The sequence below is a fragment of the Cervus canadensis genome, chromosome 13 (genome assembly GCF_019320065.1).
Source record: "Cervus canadensis isolate Bull #8, Minnesota chromosome 13, ASM1932006v1, whole genome shotgun sequence".
In the NCBI taxonomy this organism is placed as follows: Eukaryota; Metazoa; Chordata; class Mammalia; order Artiodactyla; family Cervidae; genus Cervus; species Cervus canadensis.
Window position 1 is genome coordinate 25,918,746 of NC_057398.1, and position 16,220 is coordinate 25,934,965.

The 16,220-nt window shown below is 42.0% G+C and overlaps 1 protein-coding gene across 9 annotated transcripts in view; it reads left to right on the forward strand.

Annotated features, from left to right (window-relative positions):
* The window catches only part of PRDM2 (PR/SET domain 2), a 132,388-nt gene that overhangs the window by 50,009 nt on the left and 66,159 nt on the right, over positions 1–16,220 (forward strand). For all 9 annotated transcript variants that reach the window (XR_006272749.1, XM_043486308.1, XM_043486310.1 and 6 more), the window contains one exon: positions 6,455–6,581. Coding sequence is in view for 8 of the 9 variants with exons in the window: in XM_043486308.1 (XP_043342243.1) it covers positions 6,455–6,581 (127 nt within the window). In the remaining variant the exon portion in view is untranslated. The remainder of the gene's footprint in view (positions 1–6,454; positions 6,582–16,220) is intronic.

Sequence of the window (16,220 nt, forward strand, 5' to 3'; positions counted from 1 at the left end):
GCCTTCGAGAGAAGCACAGGGAAGAAGACAGGGAAGCATGAGAAGTTACACCTTCTGTCTTAATTCTCTCATCTGTAAAAATGGATGTAATAGTAAAATTAATAATGTTGTTATTGTTGTTTAGTTACTAAGTCATGTCTGACTCTTTTTCGACCCTATGGACTGTTGCTCACCAGGCTCCTCTGTCCATGAGAATTTCCAGACAGCAGTACTGGAGTGGGTTTCAATTTCCTTCTCCTGGGAATCTTCCTGATCCAGGGATCGAACCCAGGTCTTCTGCATTGCAGGCGGATTCTTTATCATCTGAGCTATCGGGGAAGCTGAGCATTAATAATACAGTCATGAAAATTAAACAAGCCAGCATGTGCAAGATTCTGTGAAGAGTTCCTTGTCTAACCTAAGTACTCAAAAGTGTTACTAAATAGCTGTACTATCATTTTTACCTTTCTTTGTTGGAAGTAATGGAGCTCTGATCTTTGTAGACCTCCTCCAATCCTGACCTTTGATTTTGCTCAAGTACACATCAGGTATTTTAGATTCTTTTACTAGTGATTATATTCTGCAAGGTTAAGCTTTCTATGGGTTAGGTTTTGTAAATAACTTACAGGTGATGGTATTCTTCTGGGCTCTGTATCACCTTCTCAGCTATCAACTGGATAGTTGAGAAATCTCAACACTGGTTTTGTTTGTAATATGATTAAAAACTGTTTTAAATTCCTGAGGATTAATTGTTAGCCTGCTCTCCATTCATTCACTATTCATCAGTTCTTCATTGTTGTTGTTCAGTCTCTTAAGTTGTGTCCCGACTCTGCATCCCCATGGCCTGTGGCATGCCAGGCTTCCCCATCCTTTACTATCTCCCAGAGTTTGCTCAGACTCATGTCCATTGAATCAGTGATGCCATCCAGCCATCTCATCCTGTCCCCTCCTTCTCTTCCTGCCCTCCATCTTTTCCAGCATCAGGGTCTTTTCCAGTGAGTCGGCTCTTCTCATCAGGTGGCCAAAGTATTGAAACTTCAACTTTAGCATCAGTCCTTCTAATGCATATTCAGAGTTGATTTCCTTTAGGATTGACTGGTTTGATCTCCTTGCTGTCCAAGGGACTCTCAAGAGTCTTCTCTAGCACCACAGTTTGAAAGCATCAGTTCTTTGTTGCTCAGCCTTCTTTATGGTCCAACTCTGACATCTGTACATGACTGCTGGAAAAACCATAGCCTTGGCTATATGGACCTTTGCTGGAAAAGTGGTGTCTCTGCTTCTTAATATGCTGTCTAGGTTTGTCATAGCTTTTCTTCTAAGGAGCAAGAGTTTTAATTTCATGGCTGTAGTCATCGTCCGCAGTGACCTTGGAGCCCAAGAAAATAAAATTTGTCACTGCTTCCACTTTTTCCCCTTCTATTTGCCATGACTTGATGAAATCCAGTGCCATGATCTTCGTTTTTTGAATGTTGGGTTCCAAGCAACTTTTTCACTCTCCTCTTTCACCCTCATCAAGAGGCTTTAGTTCCATCTTCACTTTCTGTCATTAGGGTGGTATCATCTGCATATCTGAGGTTATTGATATCTGTCGGCAGTCTTGATTACAGCTTATGAGTCATCCAGCCCAGCATTTTGCATGATGTACTCTGCATAGAAATGAAATAAACAGGGTGATAATATATAGCCTTGTTGTAGTCCTTTCCCAATTTGGAACCAGTCCATTGTTCCATGTCTGGTTCTAACTGTTGCTTCCTGACCCACATACAGGTTTCTCAGGAAACAGGTAAGGTGGTCTGGTACTCCCATTTCTTTTAGAGTTTTCTACAGTTTATTGTGATCCACACAGTCAGAGGCTTTAACATAGTTAGTGGAGCAGTAGACGGTTCTCTGGAATCCCCTTGCTTTCTCCATGCTCCATCAAATGTTGGAATTTGATCTCTGGTTCTTCTGCTGCTTTGAAACCCAACTTGTACATCTGGAAGTTCTTGGTTCACGTACTGCTAAAGCCTAGCTTGAAGGATTTTGAGCATTACCTTGCTAGCATGTGAAATGAGTGCAATTGAACAGTAGTTGGGACATTCTTTGGCATTGCCCTTCTTTGTGGCCATTACTGAATTTTGAAAATTTGCTGGCATATTGAGTGTATCTCTTCAACAGCATCATCTTTCAGGATTGAAATAGTTCAGCTGGAATTGCATCATCTCCACTAGCTTTGTTCATGGTAAAGCTTCATAAGGCCCACTTGACTTCAGACTCCAGGAAGTGACCGCATCATCACAGTTATCCAGGTCATGAAGACCGTTTTTGTACAGTTCTGTGTATTCTTCCCACCTCCTCTTAATCTATTCTGCTTCTGTTAGGTCCGTGCCGTTTCTGTCCTTTATTGTGCCCTTCCTTGCATGAAAGTTCCCTTGGTATCTCCAGTTTTCTTCGAAAGATCTGTAGTCTTTCCTATTCTATTGTTTTCCTCTATGTCTGCATTAATTCTGCAAATGCTGAGTGTCTGCTACATAGCAGGTATTCTTCTGTAGTAATGAACTGAACTGACAAGGTCTCTGGTCCCAAGGAGCTTCCAGTTCATGGAGGAGGTGGCAGATAATAAACAGGTGAACAAGTAAACAAGGTAACTTCTAAGAACAGTAAGTGCACTGAAGATAATATAATGTGATGGAGTGACCAGATGGTCAGGGAGCCGCTTTAGCTCTGGTAGGTCACGAAAGACCAAATGTGGACACACTTCCTCCCTCCTGGTGCTGCCATGAGATGGAGCCAGCCATGAGAAGATTTCTACAGGAAGAACATTTCAGGAAGAGGGGTCCTGGTAGAAGCAGAGGTATTGAAGTGGGAGTAAGCTAAATGGGGGGCCAGCGGTTGTTTGGTTTTTCTTTCTTTCTTTCCTTCTTTTTTATAAGAGGAATAAAAGGTAGTTTGGCTGGAGTGAGGAGAGGAATGGTGAATGAGGCTAGTGAGATAGGTCAGGATCAGATTAGGGGTGGGGCTTCTGGCTTGTATGGAAACTAGTTTTAGTCTTCAGTTCTGTTTACCCATTTGAGAGTTGAGTCTGTCTGACTGTTGACTTTTTAGAAGATCATGCTGCAGGATAAGATTGTAGGTGGGTAAGCATTTGTGTGTTCTCATAATTCTGGAGTATTTCTTTTAATTTGTCCTAGTGTCAGGAATATTGGTGGAAATTATTGCCTGTAGCTAATTGCCTGGTTATATTTACTAATATTTAGAGAAGAGAGAGTGCTTAATTCTCCCATCCAAGTACTAACCAGGCCCGACCCTGCTTAGTTTCCGAGATCAGACGAGATCAGGCATGTTCAGGGTGGTATAGCCATAGACGAGAGTGCTTAATTCTGTAAGCACTCTTATAGAACCTGTCAGAACCCAAAGGACAAGTTTAAAGTCTTTTTGTTGTTGTTTTTTGTTAAATATCAAAATATATTTTTTAAAAAGTTTGTTTGGACTTTTGACTTTATGTTTTAAAATGTGGGTTTATATTTCCCATGTCTAGGGACATAAATTTTCTTACAAAACCTTAAGTGTGCTTAGTAGTGCAGAAGAAATAAACAGTACAGTAGAGATTCAAGCAGTCGTTGATTTTAAAAGGTGTATTATTTTCCCCTTCATAAATGCCTGTTGTTTGTGTAGCTGTCTTACTTAATTGGGAAGCATATAGCTCAATAAGGTAATGATTGTCTCAGTTGCTACAATTTTGAAGGGTGTTCAATAGCTAACAAATCAGGTTGCTCCTAATTTAGCTGCTCACCAGCTCATTAAGCATTTAGAAATTTTGTATTAGTGGTAAAGACAGATATTGGGATGTTTTGTGTTTTTAGCATCTACACAAGAGTACCCTCCTAAGTAGAGTTTGTTCTGATATTTATCAATTTCTTCCTGTTGCTAGTACAGTTAGTACTTTGCAGAAGGTTGAAGTGGAATAAATGTGAACACTTGGGCTGAGTCGAGGACGAATCTTGAAGATGTCTGGTGGGTTTTTCTAGCCAGTGTTCTGGTTAGGCTGTTTTGTTTAGGATTAAATGGGTGATAGATTTTTCCTCACTCCTTTTCATGTTCTTTTTTACTTTGGTTTTATTTAACACTACATATTTCTGCAAACTCTAATCACTTCAAGTGATTATATATATATCACTTTACCATTTCATAAATATGTGACTTGTAATTAAAACATAGAGAAGCATACTATACACTTGGAACTAGAATTAGTTGACTTACAGAAGCTCATTCCTTCGACAGAAACAGGTTATCTCATAAGGGTGCCAAAAGGCATTGGTAATGGATATTTTAATGCATTAAAATTTTATATGTTTTATATAATTTTATACATGTTTTATTTTTTTGGTTTAGGTATAACTGATTCAAGAAAGGAAAACACATTGGTTTAAAGACAAAAACAAGTTTTAGTCATCCTTGGGGAAACAAAGGAAACAGTGGCTTGTTCTTTTATCTTAAAGAATTTAGAATATTTTAAAATTTGGATAACATAATCACTGAGTTCTGCAAAGAATGAAGCAAAATATTTACTTTCAAAGGCTTTATCTAGAATAGAAGGTATGTTGAAGAACTATGTTGTTTCTAAGCTGACATCATAGATGGAATTCTCATTGTAGGCAGGAATTCTCCTGCCTCTAAAACGAGGGTATCCAATCCTCTTTCATAAGTATAGTGCAGTGATCAAAATCAGGAAGCTTACACTAGCACAGTATTTTATTAGCTCATCTGTACACTCCAGTATTCCTGGGGCTTTCCTGATGGCTCAGATAGTAAAGAATCTGCCTACCATGTGGGAGATCAGGGTTCGATCCCTGGATGGGGAAGATCCTCTGGAGAAGGGAATGGCTATCCACTTTCAGTATCCGTGCCTGGAGGGCTACAGTCCGTGGTGTCCCAAAGAGTTGGACACGACTGAGAAAATAACACACTTTCATACTTTATTCAAATTTTGTTAATTGTTCCAATCATGTCTTTTTAGGCAAAGAAAACTCCGTGGCGTTCAGTTGTAATGTTTCATTAGTCTCCTTAGTTTGGACAGCACCTTAGTCTTTGTCTTTTATAACCTTTCAGTTTTGAGAGAACTGATCAGTAATTTTGTAGAATATTCCCACAGTTTGGCCTTCTGTTAAGCTTCACTATGATTAATTCACATTTATGTATTTGGGGCAGAAATCTCCAGAGGTGATGCTGTGTTCTTTTCTGTGCATTGTATCAAGAGGCATATGATGTTGACAACTTATACTGTTTTTCACTTGGTCATTAATGGTTTATGGGAAGATATTTTGAGACCATGCAAATACTATATTATTCCTCAAACTTTCATCTACTAATTTTAGCATCTATTGATGATTCTTGCCTGCATCAGTTATTACTGTCATGAATGTCTAGTTGTGATTTTCTAATTCCGTTATTTCTTTTTCATTGATTAGTTGGGATCTATTGAAGGAAAAGCTTTCCTTATTTACTTGACTGTTCATTCATTCATGTCAGTTTGGACTCATGGATTTTTATTTTATTTACGGGGTTATTGGTGGAGTATTACTTGTTTTGATACTCTTGGAACTTTTGGACAGATGAGTCATTGTGAGAGAAACCAATAAGCCATTTGCTTCAGTTTTATTTAGGAGTGTGATCTTTCCACTCAGTATTATCTTTTCTTCAAGATCTTGTTCTCTAGGTATAATCCGCATTGTGGTGTATACATGGCTTTAAGAATTAATGTTTTAGGAGTTGACACGTGAGGTATTTATAGGCATTTCCTTCTAAACTTCAAAGTTGTCTTGTAGACTCGAAGTGTAGTACAGAGGGTAAGGCAGCGAATCCTCCAAGGACTGGAGCAGGTTGGCAGCAGCACAGAGATAACACGCTGCCAGGGCGCTCACGTCCTCCGCACCGCCTCTTTTAGCATCTCCGTGATATAATTAGCGGTGCGTTTTTAAGTGTGCAGCGGCATGTGGTTCTTATACTTAACTTGCTCTTGGACTCTTGAAACCTGCGCTGATAATTAGTTTTCAGCATGTCTCTTTCCAGACTACCCGGTTCTTTTAAACTACGCTTTACATTTTCTCATCAGCTTAGATTTCAAGGGCAATATGGTTCCGTGGTTTTTTTTGTTTGTTTTTTGTTTTTCTTTCTGCGTGGGTAGTCTTGAGGCTTCTAATAGTAAGATTCTGAAGCATAAAGCAGTTTTAAGTTTAAACCGGTCCTATCAGATCCCGACCTCCACCGGACGGACTTCGGGGGAGGAGGCGGCCAGGAAGTGAGGTCCTCCCTCCAGCAGAGGGTCCCTTCCCTTGCCGCCCGGCTCGCTGCCGCCGAAGCGGAGGAGCCCTTCCTGCCGGGTTGGCCCCCGGCGCGCCGCCCGGTCGAGAGCACCGCCCGCCTGCCCCGCCCCGCCCCGCCCCGTCAACAAACGCCGCTCTGATTGGCCCGTCGCCTGTCTCTTCTCTCCCCGCAGCCAATCGCGCCGGGCGAGGAGCTCCTGGTCTGGTACAATGGGGAAGACAACCCCGAGATAGCAGCTGCGATTGAGGAAGAGCGAGCCAGCGCCCGGAGCAAGCGGAGCTCCCCGAAAAGCAGGAAAGGTAGGCGCCCGCCGCCGTCCCGGCTCCCCGCCGTTGCCCGGCGCGTTCCGAATCCGGGTTCGGGTGGCGCCCGCGGCTCTCCGTGACCTTTTCCGGACCTGGTGCCGGCCCCCTCCCCCCCGCCCCCCCGCCGGCGCTGCTGAATCACGGCGCCGGACGCCGCGCTCGGACTCTTAGCTAACTTGGGGCCGAGGAGCCGGCGCGGAAAAGTGAGCGGACGCGCGCCGAAAGGGAGCCGGGGCCGGTTGTCATTTCCCTCTCTCACAACCTGGGTCGCGGGACTTGGGGGTGGGAGCGGCGACCGGTCCCTCCAAGCCGTGCATGCCCGATACATTCTTAGCTTTTTGTGCTATTCGCCAGCGACGCGTCACAAAATGTGTTCTGAGAGTGACATTTCCAGGTCCGCAGATTCGGCGGCCTCGTGTCCATCCTCCCGGACTATGCAGGAGGGCCGGACGCGCTGCGGCCGATGCTCTGGCCTCCCGGGGCAGGGAGAGTACGCTGCTCTTGCCACCCCGGCCCCCTACTCCTCCACGGGCCGCGCACTGCTGTCCCGGCCACCCCACTCCAACCCGGCTGGGCAAGGCACTGCCACTCCGACCGCTAGTCCTCCCCGGGCCGGGCCCTAGGCCACTCCACGCCGCGCAAGACCGCGCTGCGCACGACTGCAGCACTCGTAAAGATCCTGGCAGATCTTGTTGAAATTAGGCCATTAACAAAATGGAAGTTGAACAGTGTGCTGTTTGGTTACTTTTGACTCAACTCCAGTAGTTTTGTTTTGTTTTAAAACAAAAGGTAAAGTGTAGTCATACTTAATAGAAGGCGGGGGATAATCTCTGGGAGGGAAATAGTTTGGTTGGCTATATCGTCTTTCCAGCTGGCATTCTACACTTTCTTTTTTCCTTTTAATGGAGAATTTTAATATTAATTCGTGAGTCTTTCATAGAGCCCAGTTGAATGTATGCCAAGGCACGGTATGGTAGTTTGTCAGTAATAGGAAAATTTTTTTTTTTTTTTTTTTTGGTGGTGGTTTTTGTTTTTTTGGCTCGCTTTACGTCTTAAGTAAATTTTTGTAGCCATCTGAACTTGAGTCCGGTCCTTTGCTTAGAACACTGCAGAGTGAATTGTGGAAGTCATACTGTAAATGAACTCATAGTGTAAACTTGATTTTGGAAAAGTATAAAAGTAATATTTAAAAATGTAGGCAAGAAATCCATTCTGATTGTTCCATTACATATTCTTTGTATTTCACAGTTTAGTCAATAATCCGTCCAGGGAAGTTTGTTGGGCCTTTTACTGACTACATGTTCTCTGTTTAACCTTGTCTCTTCATAGTTTTTGATCATTAAGTGCTTTGATCATGAATCAGATGATCATGGTCTAGAAAATTTGCCAGGTGTTTTTATTGTTGTCTACTGTTTTACGTGAGTGCTGAGATTTTTGTTGATATTAGGCCTAGTGCATAATTGTTTGCAAACTCTATTTAATTCAGATTATTCCTTTATTTAGTGTTCATTTTGTGTATAATTAATGTCACCAGACTTTCCAGGTAAGTTGTGATTTACAGGGGCTGGAGTTTGGAAGGCAGGAGATCTTTACTCTGTTACTAAGCATAATTAACTCATTTAAATATGGTCATAGGTTAATAACAACTTCATCCTCATGCTTTTCTCTGTTCAGCATACTTTGGTGTGCAGGTTTAGAACATTTTATTACCTTTTTCTTTTCTTTTTTATTCCTTAATTTTTAAAATTTGAATGTGGAGGAAAAAACTGAAAGTAAGCTTTTGTTAGTGGTACATGAACTTAGATATCTTCATTTTTATACCTGCCCATCTTGCTGGGTTCTTGTATTGAGTTCAGTAGTTCATATTTCTTATTACCCTATTATTTATAATTACTCCAAGCTGTGTATAACCCAGTGAATCTTAAGTTTTAGTTAAAATAAGTACATGAACCTCACTCGCGGAACTTAACTGTTTTGAACAGCTTACCGGTAAGGAGTCCTGTTTGCTGTTTATGATCTAAAGTTTAAATAGTCAAAACATTTTTGTTAGTCTCTGTAAAGCTAATTTATGGCTCACAAAGACCTGAAATAGAGAAGCTTTTTACATTAACTTAGTTCTTTTTAGGTCTTATATGTGACATCAGACATTTAAATACCTTTTCAGGCAGTGATGTCAGAGAATAAATCAACATAAATTTCATTCAGTAGCTATATTAACTTAGTATTTCTGAAAGCCAGATGTTGAAGACAGGCATCTGACAGGTAGATGGACCATGGACCTAACTTCATTTAGGTCAGGAGGCGGGCAGAGAGAAACAAAGGGCTGAATTCTTCGTAGTTATGAGCCTCTGCTCCTTTGCATGACAGCTGCTATGCCTACAGCTGTGCATTGCATGTGGTGCCTTTCAGAATTCATCAGATCGCTGGTGGATCATGAGGCGTGTTCTGGGCAGTAAAAAGCCCCGATTCCTTTACATACAAAGCAGCCCCTTCTCTTCTCTCTGTGTCTCAGTCTTTCATTGAACTAATGTTTGTTAAGCCGCTACCATGTGTCAGGCACTCTGCTAGGTCATACAGGGCATTCGGTGAGCAAAAAGCAGCAGTAACTTTTCTCCTGGCACCTGTGGAGACAGGTGAGTAGACAAATGTTCAATCAGTAAGTTTCTGATCAGTGCCTAGATGGTTGGCATGGAACAGGCCCTCAATAAATATTTGTTGATGGGCAAACAAAGACTCACACAAACCGGTAATGAAGGAAGGGAACATAGTGCTATGAGAACACAGTTCATATTGTCTCTGACCAGGGAGCATGCAGTTTTGCCAGTGGCCAGAGACGTACATATGTTAGGCACTTTGAACTGGAATTATAAATTCTCTTCTTTGTACGTAAACCTAACTTACATGTCTGAGTAGCCCCTGTAATGAGATTGAACATGAGAAGTTCCTTGAACAGATTGAAACTTTCCAGGTGAAGAGGAAGGGAGGGTTTTCAGTGTTGGGTGTTTCAGGTTATTCTTACTTGCTCCATGGGAAGACTGTGGTCTGTGAAGTAACACTGGCCAAATTTAGAAGTCTTTATCATGTTGATTTCTGTTCCTTGTTAGCTACGGTGAAAAATGAGGGATTGAATGTGCTTGCTAGCAGTAAATGATGTTGGCAAATGTTCTTTTTAAAATACAAAATGTAACAGCAGAATGTCCCGGCTGCATCAGAGCCTTACCCATAGTTCTTTTTACTCTAAAGAAACAGCAGCGTCTTAATGCCCACGGGCTTAGTGAAAGGAATGAAGAACACGGAACTCGGGTTTTTTACCAGGTGTGTGACTGGGCAAACGATGTCTGAGGGTACAGTTTCCATAGATTTAAAAGTAGGTGTCATAACATGAAATGGCCCTTGTGCTACATAACCTCACTGGGTTGCTGTCAGGAGCTGGAGAGATAATAGAAAAGAACAGCTCTGTGCAGCCTGTGGGTCTATGAAACTAGCAAGTGCCACCGACAGAATGTGGCTGACAGCTACTTATGTGGTTCTTGAAGAACTACCGAATTGTGAGTCATTTAATCTGTAAGTGTTTATGGAGCACCTGTGAAAGCTCAAAGGAAGCTGGGGGTCCTCGGTCTCCCCTCCTATGGCAGGGCCGGACTATAGGCCTCTTCATTTTTATTTTAGGCCTCGTTCTAACCTGTTGACTTTCCAGTTCATAGCAAATTAGGAGGAGGAAATTAGAGTTATTTATAGCATCAAGTAGTTTTATTGCTGATAGCTACACAGTTAAGAAGACAAGAGTTTATAACAAAAACATGAATGAACTATAAAGAGCACAGTTCCATGAGATCACTTAACAGGGTCACATAATCTTTTCTAAAACTGTAAGTAGTCCCTGAGATCCTGAGATCAGCTAATTTTTAGTGTTTATTTAAAAGACTTATAGTCACCACAGGACAGTTCAATTATAACCAACTTGAAAATGTTTCATCTCTTTCCATAATTTAAATTGTTCACATAAAAATCCTGGAGGTATTCCTTGAGCGCCTTCCCCGCCCCGGCGCGTGCGCGCACACACACACACACACACACACACACACACACACTTGTACACACACACACACACTTGTATACACACACACACACACACACTTGTTATTTAACAAGTATTGATAGTTTCTGTGTCAAACACTTCTGGGTGCCAGAACTGTAGCAGAGAACTAAAACAACCCACGTTCCTGCTTTCAGCAAATTTACACTCTAGGGAGTGCAGGGACAACCAGCCAACAGATGAACAAGAACAACCTTGTTAATAAAGTGTATGTGTCAGGGTTGTTAGGTATGTCACTGGGGATGGTTGGCCAGGGCTAGCCTGTGAGAGGCTGTGACTTGATTGACATCGAGACGGGCCCTGTCAAGTCTTGGGACTGAGAGCTGCAGGAAGAGGGACCACGCTGGGTCTTCTTTTAGCTATGTGGACGCTTTTTGCTGGGGTGATGTATATAGTATAGGGAGAGCCATCTAGAAACCCACGTGAGTCTTTGTTTACAGGGGGACATACTGGCCCTTTCCGACCAGCACTGCACATAGTGTTGGATTGTTAGGGGAGATTAGAGAGAGGGGGGTGAAAGTCCAAGGAGGCGCATGTTGCCTGTCTTACGGGAGCTCAGTGCAGGTCAGAACACCAGAACCAGGTGTTCTGGCTGATGTTTGTTCAGGCTCCAGGATAGGGAGGGGATTGCCAGGAGTCCTTTGGGAGAGGAGGTGCTGCTGCCTTCTGGTCAAATAGCTGAGCCCAGTGAGGAGGACTCCTGTGAAGAATACTGAGGGGAAGAGGGAATGAGTTGGGGAAAGAAACTCACAGGGACATGAGAGGTCACACAGCTGGGCTGGACAGCAGGTAGAAACAGAGATGGATCAGGAAGCTCTGATGGAGGCTCTGAGCCGTAGTGGCTGTATGGTGCTGAAGCTGGAGGGGGGAATGAGCTCTGAGAAGTGCTGATGGGTACTGAGCACTCTTGCGGGTGATCCCGTTTAGCCTCTGCTTCTTTTTAAAATAATTTGATTGAATGATTGATTGATTGGCTATGCTGGGTCTTTGTTGCTGAGCGGACTTTCTCTAGTCGCGGTGAACGGGGGCTACTCTCCCGTTGTGGTGTGCGGGCTTCTATGGTGGTGACGTCGCTTGTGGCGCGCAGGCTGTAGATGCACAGGCTCAGCAGCTGTGGTTCCAGGGCTCTAGAGCACATGGCCTCTCCTTCTGTGTGGTAAGGCTCCAGGTGAGGAAATGGACACCCAGCAAGAGTGGATAACTTGTCCAAGCTCTCTCTGCCAGTGAATGTCAGAGGCAGAACTTGAAGCCAGATTTTCCATAAAACCTGATTTCCACATGGTTCTGTGCAATACTCTGCTTTTTGTCCAGTTGTACATGTGGAAGTGGAGAAGGGAACAGCAACCCACTCCAGTATTCTCTTGCCTGGAGAATCTCAGGGACAGAGGATCCTAGCGGGCTACAGTCTATGGGGTTGCAAAGAGTCGGGAGCGACTGAGTAACTAAACAGCAGCAACGTGTGGAGGCCAACAGCAGTAGAAGTGATCGCATTAGTTCCATTTAAAGTTGAAATTAGAGAATACATTTAGTGAAAGCAGAGAACAGGTGGGCTTCAGTGACATTTGATGTCTTGACCTGCCCTGCCCTAGCAGCCAAACAGCTCTGAGGCTCCTTGGCCAAAGCTGAAGGGTGGTGTCTGAATGACAGAGGCCTGGCCATGGTGCCTGAGGATGATGACAGAGGGCCCTGAGCTTTCTGGGGCCTGGGGGGCAGGTTCTGTGCCTGCTTACAGGGCGCTCATCCCTCGTCTTGTTGGTAAGTATTGGAGCAGGGCATGGGCCACTTGGAAGTGGCTACGATTCTGTGGAGATAGGGCCCCAACATTAGATGTTACATGGCTTGTGAGCTTGTCCGCTTGGACTCAAGTGAGCAGCATCCTGGTCGGTCCCCAGGGGAACTCACTGCCTCCAGCTGAGTGATGCCTTTGCTCAGCACTGGGTGACCTGCCTTTGATGTTGCCTGCTGAGTTGATCTTGCTATTTTTGTGGGGGTCTGCTTTTAAAAGCTCAGTGCAGTTTCTGTATTTTTTTCAACAGTAAGATTTAGGGAATTTTCTCTACTTCTGATTCTACTTCTGCTGCTACTGAATTACTCTAAATTTAGACAAATAAGTTGGTATTTTTGTGTCCTTGATTCTTGCTTTGTATAACTTTGTTCATAGGAAATTCGTGGATTAACTAAAATTTTTCAAAACATTTTGCAGAGTTTCAACTGCATTTTAGTGGATGAATTTGCAAAAATCCTAATATATAGCGTAATTGAGTGTTTTAAGGAATATGCTATGCTCTGTGTAAGGTTGTTACTCTGGTTCTTCTGTCCATATGGAAACTGAAGGTGAGACTTGCCTCATACAGGGGGGAAAAAAAAGAATTAATTATGATTAAGTTTTCTAAAAGGTGAAAAGACTTGAATGTAGAAAGTTCCAATAGTTGATTTTTAAAAATTCAATTGTAATTTGAAAGTAACAAAAATAAAGAACAATTTGCTATGCTTTGCCTAGGCCAGAATACTGGGTTCTTTTTTTACATTACAGATTCATTACTGGTTTTTAAAACTTACTGAGTATTTCCTTAGGCAGTTTTACATTCCTGTTTACAGATGATCTGTTACACTACATGAACTTCATATTCATAGAATTACAGAGAGAGTATATGTAGTTTTATATTTGAAGTTGCCTCTGAAGAACTGAGGAATGGAATAAATACTCCCAAGAATGCCCTCCAGCTGGTTAAAAATTAATAGACATTTCTTGCAGTTAAAGGCTGGGTGGCGAACTGGGAGTTGCAGCGTCAGACAGGCTCGTGTGGTGCTCTTGCTGGCATTCACAGTATCTGCTACATGCTGCTGAGGACGGTTCTCAAATTTGCTTTTATTAATGTTAATAATTTGGTTGGCATAGTTTAGGAAGTTGAATGACTTGGAGAGACTTGGATAAACAGGAGTTATTTGAAAACATTACTGTTTCTCAAAGTGAAGATAAATACTGAAAGCCACCGTTTTCCTTTATTACCACTCAGATTAAACCAGTGTCAGATGTTACGAGAGTTCCTGGCTGAATTCATTCATTATGTGGCATTTTGATAGCGACATATCTCAGGATTTGATACTTGTGTGCACACCATGTCATCAAGTGATGTACTGCTGCTTTCTGTTGATGCTGACAGTGACAGCATGTTTCTCCTCTGCCCAGCACTGCTTTTGGTGCTTCATGTACATTGTTGCTCATCCTGCTCAGTAGCCCTGCAGCGTGGGGACTCATTCTCTTTGGTGAAGGAGGATGCTCGAGGGCTTCCGTGATTTGCCCAAGTTCACCCAGCTACTGAATTAATGGGCTGCACTTTGCCTAAACCTAGTTTTTGTTCCTTAATGTTTCTAAGCAGGATGCCTACACGGAATAAGTAGCAGTGTTCTATAAGGATTTGCTAATTAGCCAAGATGAATTTTCACTACTGTCTTCAAAATTGCACACCTTAATCTTAAATAATAAGGCAGTGTGATTAAGTGAAATCTTTCATGTTAGAAAGCTAAGTTATGATGAAAACTAATGCCTTCAGTTATTTTTGCTTTGGGGTTTATGGATTAAATAGATTTATTGTATTACTTCGAGCATCTCAAACAGTTTTTGAAAAAACTAACAGATTAGATTTTAATCCCTTTCTAGCTCTTGTCTGTTAAGTGTTCTTTTAATGACACATTTGCTGGTTTGAACTTCATACGAATATTTCATTTCTCTTAAGTTGTGTATTATTTTTGAAATCAGTTTTGAAACCACAGGAACTGAGTGAGACATTGTCTTGGCCTGACTCCCTGTGCAGTGCGGATGGCAGAGGCATTGTGTCTAGGATTGTGGAGTTCTTCCATCTTGTTTTGTTGGTTGTTTTTAAGAAGCCAGTGATGTTTTAGCGTCCTCCTCTGCTAGGTGTTACCTTGTTGAGAATGATTGACTGATTTCCACTGAATAGAAACCAACTTTAAAAGTTCCCTTAAGCTGAATGTTACAGATCAGGAACATGTTTTAATTAGGATACTAGTCTTAAAAGTCTAGAAACTGATTTTAAGTGTAATTGTGATGTGTTTACTGGATAATTGAGTTAAAATATGCTTGTTAGTTTCCTTCACTCTCATGATGTGACACCAGTAAGAGAGGGGTTTTGTCAGAATGTGTGTGTGTGTGTGTGTGTGCACGTGTGCTCTCACGTTCACTCAGTCGTGTCCGACTCTGCCACCTCTGGACCATAGCCTGCCAGGCTCCTCTGTCCATGGGATTTTCCAGGCAAAAATAACGGCGTGGATTGCCATTTCCTTCTGATGGGGGTAGGTTTTTATTTTTTACCTTTTCCTTTAATAAGAATTCATCTGAACTGTTTGAAGCAGTAGCTTCTTAGGAGGTTTTGTTTGCTGATAAAGCTGTTCCTATTCTAGGGACTTGACTCATTCCAGAGGAAAAGCAAAAAAGGAGACAAGAAGGAGAGAGGAGTTGCCCTGACCTGTCTGTGTGCACTCCCGAATCCTCCTCATGTGGGGCAGGGGTGATTCGTCATCATGTGTATCCCACAGTAGAATCTTTAGAATGTGTGTGAGTGTTTACAACTTAATGCTTTCTTGGATTTGCAATTTGTAGAGTATTTAGTTGTTCTGTAGGGATTTAGTAAGTCCATAACACCCTCATACGCACTGTAGCCTGGACAGAACTGCTGCTTACTAATCTGAGCTTTCATTTTTTCATATTTCTTAAGCATTTTTCTCTCTTGTTTAATTTTCTCTAAAAATTAAGGGGAGGTAACGTTGTTTAAAAGGTTTAAAATTGGCACATATATTAAGAAAAGTCCTGAGTGATTATGGGTAAGAGACTAGACCATGCTCAGTATTCTGAAGCTGTTGTTGTAGCTACTTATTTCCTCTTCCCATTTTTGTGGTCATGACCCTGAAATTTAAAAATATTTTTTGATAGAAGTTTTCCATTGTAGGATGGTGTAGTTATTTTGTTATTAAATTTAATATATTTTAATATCACAAAGAAAATTTGAATAGTTTCAGAGGTAGGAAATTTATTCTAATAATAAAATAACAGCATTGTGTGTGATACAGAAAAATGTCACCTTCTAAAGAAAGATTATGACATCTGAAATCCTTGCTATTTTGATACTTTCAGGAATTTTTATATGTTCTTATTAGTTTAATCATTGTCTGAATGACCAGAACCTGATTTCACCCTTAATGCGATAGCTGTGTGTTACCCGTTAGGTAGAGTTGTAGAGGATTGTCTTTGCTTTGGTTAAAAAGAAAAACAGTAAATACTCTTTAGGCTAAAATTCCTCCTCCCCCTTATTTCTATTAAAGCTACAGTGATAAACAATCTTTTCCTGTTGTGCTTATAATCCTACCTCTTGGTGCAGTCTTTTGTAGGTTTCCTGAGCCACCACATGCTACAAAAATGAAGGCAAACTGGTTTGTTCACCCTTGTTTAGAACCCCCAAACCAAATTATGCATACTGCTTGAAGTTCTAGGACAGTTTGGAATTGAAATTTCTGTGCCT